The sequence below is a fragment of the Petromyzon marinus genome, unplaced genomic scaffold (assembly GCF_048934315.1).
Source record: "Petromyzon marinus isolate PM22_M1 ecotype Great Lakes invasive population unplaced genomic scaffold, UKy_Petmar_22M1.pri1.0 PM_G_Scaffold_10, whole genome shotgun sequence".
In the NCBI taxonomy this organism is placed as follows: Eukaryota; Metazoa; Chordata; class Hyperoartia; order Petromyzontiformes; family Petromyzontidae; genus Petromyzon; species Petromyzon marinus.
In genome coordinates this window covers 745,627-752,961 of record NW_027422651.1, presented here as the reverse complement: position 1 = coordinate 752,961, position 7,335 = coordinate 745,627, and the positions used below count along the sequence as shown (strand labels likewise).

General features: G+C 54.1%; 1 protein-coding gene across 1 annotated transcript; it reads right to left on the bottom strand.

The window, feature by feature from the left end:
- Nucleotides 1–994: 994 nt before the first annotated feature.
- On the bottom strand, nt 995–5,861 carry LOC142908640 (uncharacterized). The gene is made up of 3 exons (XM_076059401.1): nt 5,280–5,861; nt 4,026–4,107; nt 995–2,848 (listed from the first exon to the last, which is right to left on the bottom strand). The coding sequence occupies exon 3, from the start codon at nt 2,467–2,469 to the stop codon at nt 1,063–1,065; it is 1,407 nt and encodes a 468-aa protein (XP_075915516.1). The 5' UTR covers nt 2,470–2,848; nt 4,026–4,107; nt 5,280–5,861; the 3' UTR covers nt 995–1,062.
- Between the last annotated feature and the right edge of the window lie 1,474 nt (nt 5,862–7,335).

Here is a 7,335-nt window from a genome sequence, read left to right as displayed (position 1 = left end):
CCACCACCTCCACCCACTAGCAGCAGCAGCCACCACCACCCACTATCAGCAGTAGCAGCCCTCACCACCACCACCACCACCCACTATCAGCAGTAGCCACCACCACCACCCGCTATCAGCAGCCCTCACCACCACCACAACCACCCACTAGCAGCAGCCCTCACCACCACCACCCACTATCAGCAGTAGCCACCACCACCCGCTATCAGCAGCCCTCACCACCACCACCACCCGCTATCAGCAGCCTTCACCACAACCACCATCACCCGCTATCAGCAGCCCTCACCACCACCACCACCCGCTATCAGCAGCCCTCACCACCACCACCCGCTATCAGCAGCCTTCACCACCACCACCACCCGCTAGCAGCAGCCCTCACCACCACCATCACCCGCTATCAGCAGCCTTCACCACCATCACCCGCTAGCAGCAGCCCTCACCACCACCACCCGCTAGCAGCAGCAGCCACCACCACCACCACCCACTATCAGTAGTAGCAGCCCTCACCACCACCACCTATTATCAGCAGTAGCAGCCCTCACCACCACCACCACCTCTTATCAGCAGCAGCCACCACCACCCGCTAGCAGCAGCAGCCACCTCCACCACCCGCTATCAGCAGTAGCAGCAGCCACCACCACCACCACCCACTATCAGCAGCCACCACCACCCGCTATCAGCAGTAGCAGCAGCCCCAGGTTAATGTCGCTCTATGTAGCTTGAGTCGCCCACACCCCTTGTCAGCATGCGAGCTCGCATGCTGACACGGGGTGTGTATGCGTATGCGGGTTATATGCGGGAAAATACGGTGCTCATATTACGGGAATACACACGCTTCTCTTTTACGCATATAGACCTGAGGGCTAAGGTAGTTTACCTCAGTTAATTTTTTTTATTAAATTTCATGAGTTTAATAAAAAAAAATAAACGTATTTACTGTCCGGATCTGCGCACCTTCTTCATACGTAAATGGAATTGTAAATCACGAGGCGGGTAGAACTCGTAACAGCCTTTATTATAAATCACTGTGGAACGTCAATCTCAGTGGAGTGCTAATACAACTCACATGATAACCACCACCATCATAACCACCACCATCATGACCACCACCATCATAACCACCACCACCACCATCATAACCACCACCACCACCATCATAACCACCACCACCATCATCATAACCACCATAACCACCACCATCATAACCACCACCATCATAACCACCACCACCATCATAACCACCACCACCATCATGACCACCACCACCATCATAACCACCACCACCATCATAACCACCACCACCATCATAATCACCACCACCATAACCACCACCATCATAACCACCACCACCATCATGACCACCACCACCATAACCACCACCACCATCATAACCACCACCACCATAACCACCACCATCATAACCACCACCACCATCATAACCACCACCATAACTCTCACCACCATGATAACCACCACCACCATCATAACCACCACCATCATAACCACCACCATCATAACCACCACCACCATAACCACCACCATAACCACCACCACCATCATAACCACCATCACCATCATAACCACCACCACCATCATGACCACCACCACAATCATAATCACCACCACCATCATAACCACCACCACCATCATGACCACCACCACCACCATCATAACCACCACCACCATAACCACCACCATCATAACCACCACCATCATAACCACCACCACCATAACCACCACCATAACCACCATCATGACCACCACCACCATCATAACTACCACCACCATCATAACCACCACCACCATCATAACCACCACCATCATAACCACCACCACCATAACCACCACCATCACCATAACCAACACCACCATCATAACCACCACCACCATCATGACCACCACCACCATCATAACCACCACCACCATAACCACCACCATAACCACCACCACCATCATAACCACCACCATAACCACCACCATCATAACTACCATCATAACCACCATCACTATAACCACCAACATCACCATAACCACCATCATAACCACCACCACCATCATGACCACCACCACCATCATAACCACCACCACCATAACCACCACCATAACCACCACCACCATCATAACCACCACCATAACCACCACCATCATAACCACCACCATAACCACCACCATCATAACCACCACCACCATAACCACCATCATAACCACCACCACCACCATAACCACCACCACCATCATAACCACCACCACCATAACCACCACCACCATCATAACCACCACCACCATAACCACCACCATCATAACCACCACCATAACCACCACCATCATAACCACCATCATAACCACCACCATAACCACCACCACCATCACCACCACCATAACCACCACCATCATAACCACCACCATAACCACCACCACCATAACCACCACCATCACCACCACCACCACCACCATAACCACTACCACCATAACAACCACCACCACCGAGCTGTGCCGAGCGGTTCACTTGTGCGGCGATGTTGAAGGAGCGGTCGAGTGCGGCGACGTCGTTACAGACGAGGGCCTATTTCAGGACGGCTCGTAGAAGCAGCAGCAGCGGCGGCGGCCGTGGTCGTCCCCGTCGCCACAATCACCAACACTGTCGTCACCGTCGCCACAATCACCAACACCGTCGTCACCGTCGCCGCCGCCACCGCCACCAGGGATGCGTGGGCACCGACTGTGCGAGCGGCGGCGCTTGAGAGCTCCGCAACCGGCGGGATGCCGGCGGGGGGTGGCCGGGCGGCGGGGCCAACCGGCGGGGAACCACCAGGAGCTCCCCCCCCCGCTCGTTTGAGGCCGGGTCGACCTAGGGGAGGCCCGGGTGCCGTTCAGATAATCCCCGTCACTGTTACAGCGACGGATGAACTTCGACCTTTGAATTGATGCCGTGGTGCAGGAACGGTGCAGGAGGGGGGAGGAGAATGGGGAAGGAGGAGGGTGGGGGTGGTGGTGCAGGTGATGGGGGTTGGACGAGGTGGAGTAGATGGAGGTGCAGGAGGTGGGGTGGATGGAGGTGGAGTAGATGGAGGTAGAGTGGATGGAGGTGCAGGAGGTGGAGTGGATGGAGGTGGAGTGGATGGAGGTGGAGTAGATGCAGGTGGAGTGGATGGAGGTGGAGTCGATAGAGGTGCAGGAGGTGGAGTAGATGCAGGTGGAGTAGATGGAGGTGGAGTAGATGGAGTAGATGCAGGTGGAGTAGATTCAGGTGGAGTAGATGGAGGTGGAGTAGATGGAGGTGGAGTAGATGGAGGTGCAGTAGATGGAGGTGGAGTAGATGGAGGTGGAGTGGATGGAGGTGGAGTGGATGGAGGTGGAGTAGATGGAGGTGGAGTAGATCGAGGTGGAGTAGATGGAGGTGCAGGAGGTGGAGTAGATGGAGGTGGAGTAGATGGAGGTGGAGTAGATGGAGGTGGAGTGGATGGAGGTGGAGTAGATGGAGGTGGAGTAGATGGAGGTGGAGTAGATGCAGGTGGAGTAGATGGAGGTGGAGTGGATGCAGGTGGAGTAGATGGAGGTGGAGTAGATGCAGGTGGAGTAGATGGAGGTGGAGTGGATGGAGGTGGAGTAGATGGAGGTGGAGTAGATGCAGGTGGAGTAGATGGAGGTGGAGTGGATGGAGGTGGAGTAGATGGAAGTGGAGTAGATGCAGGTGGAGCGGATGGAGGTGGAGTAGATGGAGGTGGAGTTAATGGAGGTGGAGTAGATGGAGGTGGAGTGGATGGAGGTGGAGTAGATGGAGGTGGAGTAGATGCAGGTGGAGTAGATGGAGGTGGAGTGGATGGAGGTGGAGTAGATGGAGGTGGAGTAGATGCAGGTGGAGTAGATGCAGGTGGAGTGGATGGAGGTGGAGTAGATGGAGGTGCAGGAGGTGGAGTAGATGCAGGTGGAGTAGATGGAGGTGGAGTAGGTGCAGGTGGAGTTGATGGACGTGGAGCGGATGGAGGTGGAGCGGATGGAGGTTCTGGTGTCTGTACGCCGGTCACCTTGGCGGTGCTGGCTCCCACGTGGGGGTTGGCAGAGCGCATGTGGATCTCGCGCTTCTCCTGCTGCTGCTGCTGCCGCTGCCTGTAAATGTGGAGGCGGAGGTTTGGCCGCTGCTCTAACGACGGCACTACACGCACCTCTTTGAGTCTCCATGAGTCTCTATGCGTCTCTATGTATCTCTATGAGTCTCTATGTATCTCTATGAGTCTCTCTGTATCTCTGAGTCTCTATGTATCTCTGAGTCTCTATGTATCTCTGAGTCTCTATGTATCTTTACGAGTACGTATCTCTATGAGTCTCTCTGTATCTCTATGCATCTCTATGTGTCTCTTATGTATCTCTATGAGTCTCTATGTATCTCTATGCGTCTCGATGTATCTCTACGAGTCTCTATGTATCTCTACGCGTCTCTATGCGTCTCTATGTATCTCTATGTATCTCTATGAGTCTCTCTGTATCTCTGAGTCTCTCTGTATCTCTGAGTCTCTATGTATCTCTACGAGTCTCTATGTAACTCTATTAATCTCTCTATCTCTGAGTCTCTATGTATCTCTATGAGTCTCTATGTATCTCTATGAGTATGTATCTCTATGCGTCTCTATGTATCTCCATGAGTCTGTAAGTATATCTATGAGTCTATGTGTCTCTATGTATCTCCATGAGTCTATGTGTCTCTATGAGTCTCTATGCATCTCTATGTACCATAGAGACTCAGCGATACCTAGAGACTCATGGAGATACATAGAGACTCATGGAGATACATAGAGACTCATGGAGATACAGAGACTCCACACGACCACGGGGATTATCTATGCAACCTCCTGTAGACCAAGTGAGGTAGTCAACATCTCATAGCCACCGTGATGAGACACGTAGACTCCAAATATGCAGCAGCAGACATCGTCAGGATTGGTATCAAACCCACGACCTCCTGTACACCAGGCGAGGTAGTCAACATCTCATAGCCACCGTGATGATGATGACAGACGCAGACTCTAAATATACAGCAGCAGGCATCATCAGGATTGGTATCAAACCCACGACCTCCTGTACACCAGGCGAGGTAGTCAACATCTCATAGCCACCGTGGGTCCCATGAGTGTGAGGCGAGTCAAGAGCTGCAAGGCTGAACTTGTCCGTTCATCGACGTGGGATGGATGACGCCTCGCTTGGACGCTCTGTGGACGCTCACCATTCACCGCTCGACGCTCACCGCTCTCCGCAGACTCGCAGAGCGAGTCGATGCCAATTACCGGTTCATTGCGGCCGTGGCGGTGGTGACGGTGGTGGTGGTGGCCGTGGCGACGGTGACGCTGGTGGCCGTGGCGGGGGTGATGGCGTCCGTGGCGACGGCGTTCCTGGCTTCGGTGACGTGCGTCGTCCACGCCGCTTCCTGCTCCAGCCGTCGCCACTTGGCTCGTCGGTTTTGGAACCAATTCTTGACGAGAACCGCAATAACAAAATCATCCAGCGGTGTGCGTGGTGTCTGTGTGTGTCTACGTGTGTCTGTCTACGTGTGTGTGTGTGTGTCTACGTGTGTCTGTCTGTGTCTGTGTGTCTACGTGTGTCCGGCAAAACAACCCCTTACCTCCTCGCGGTGCCGGACGGGCAACTCTGTCGTGGACAGTGCTGTGGGGGGAGGTCCAATTTTGATTGGCTCCTCCCCTCATGGCATATGTGTCCACCACAGGGGCTAAACGGGGGCTCTGGATGGGTGCGAGGGGCTGGTAACCCCTCCACCTTCAATTAATTACCACTAAACCACGAGTTAAACTGAAATATGTAACTAATAAGCTTGTGCCGGAGGCCCCGGGGGGCCAGGCGTCTATGACGTCTCCTGACCAAACCCCAATTGGTGGAGCCAGGATATTGAATATCTACCCTCGGGGCTCCTCCAGAAACAACGAAAAGCCACTACGGGTGGCCACGTGGAATGTTCGAATGCTCACTGCGGAGGAGAGGCTGCCACTCCTCTGTCGGGAGCTGGACCGGTACCGCCTGGATCTATGTGGCATTCAGGAGGTCCGGTGGACCGGCTCTGGCTCCTGCCACCATGAGGGGTGGACAGTCCTCTACTCGGGGCAGGAGACTGCCAAACAACAGGGAGTGGCTCTTCTTTTGAACAAAAGAATGAAGGGGGCGTGGGAGCGTGGCGGTGAGGTGTGGGAAGCTGTAAGCCCCAGGCTACTTTGGGCTCGCCTTCCCATCAACCGGAGGTGAGGAATGGTGGTCGTGGTTACTTATGCCCCCACCGAAGATGAACATCCGTGGAGGGATGCAGGCAAAGCCGATGAGTCAGATGCCTTAAATGACCTGTCACAGGTGCTGGCTAAAGTGGCCCCTCGGGATAGAGTCATCATGCTGGGTGACTTCAATGCCCGAGTTGGTCATGATACTGGCACCTGGTCTGGAGTGATTGGAAGGCATGGGCCAGATCAGCTCAATAACAACGGTAGGAGGCTGCTAGATTTTTGTGCAGCCCATGGACTTGTAATTACCAACACGCTGTTCCGGCATCGGCGCATCCACACAACATCATGGATGCATGCCGGGTCCAAGCAAGAACATCTGCTGGACTACATAGTGACGGACCAGCGGATGCGAGCCCATGTCCTTGACACCAGGACCTACCGTGGAGCTGATCTGCCCTCTGACCATCGACTAGTCATCTGTAAGATGCGCCTGCCATTCTTCCACTCCGGTGGTGGGTGTACACCCAGGACCGCATTCCAACCTAATGTGGCCTGGTCTCAGTTATCTGATGAAAGTTGCAAGCGAGAATTTCATCATCGCTTGCGGCTGGGATTGACATCGTCCCCGACTCCTCCTGATGTCGAGGGTAAATGGGCGAGGTTTAGGAGTGTGACTCATGCAGCTGCAATGGCTGCTTTGGGTACGCGGTCCAGACCTCCCCAGAGACCCTGGCTGACAGAGGAGGTGTTCAGGATGGTTGAGAAAAAGCGACAGGCCCACTGTCATCGGCTACAGAATCCCACGTCAGAGAATGAGGAGGCTTACCGCAGCCTTCGCTCGGAGGTTCGGAGAGCCGTGAGGCGCTGCAAGGATGGGTGGTGGTTGCGGGTTGCTGAGGAGATGGAGTCTGCCTCAGTGGCCCGTGATCACAAATCTCTATTTAACTCCATCAAAAAAGTAACCTGCGGCGCCACACCTATTACCATCATTAGGGGAAAAAACGGTGATCCAATCTCCGACCCCCAGGAACAGGTTTGCAGATTTGCTGAGCATTTCTGTGAGGTCCTGGGGGACGGAAAATCCCTCAGCCAGGAAAACATCGTGGCACAAAGTGAG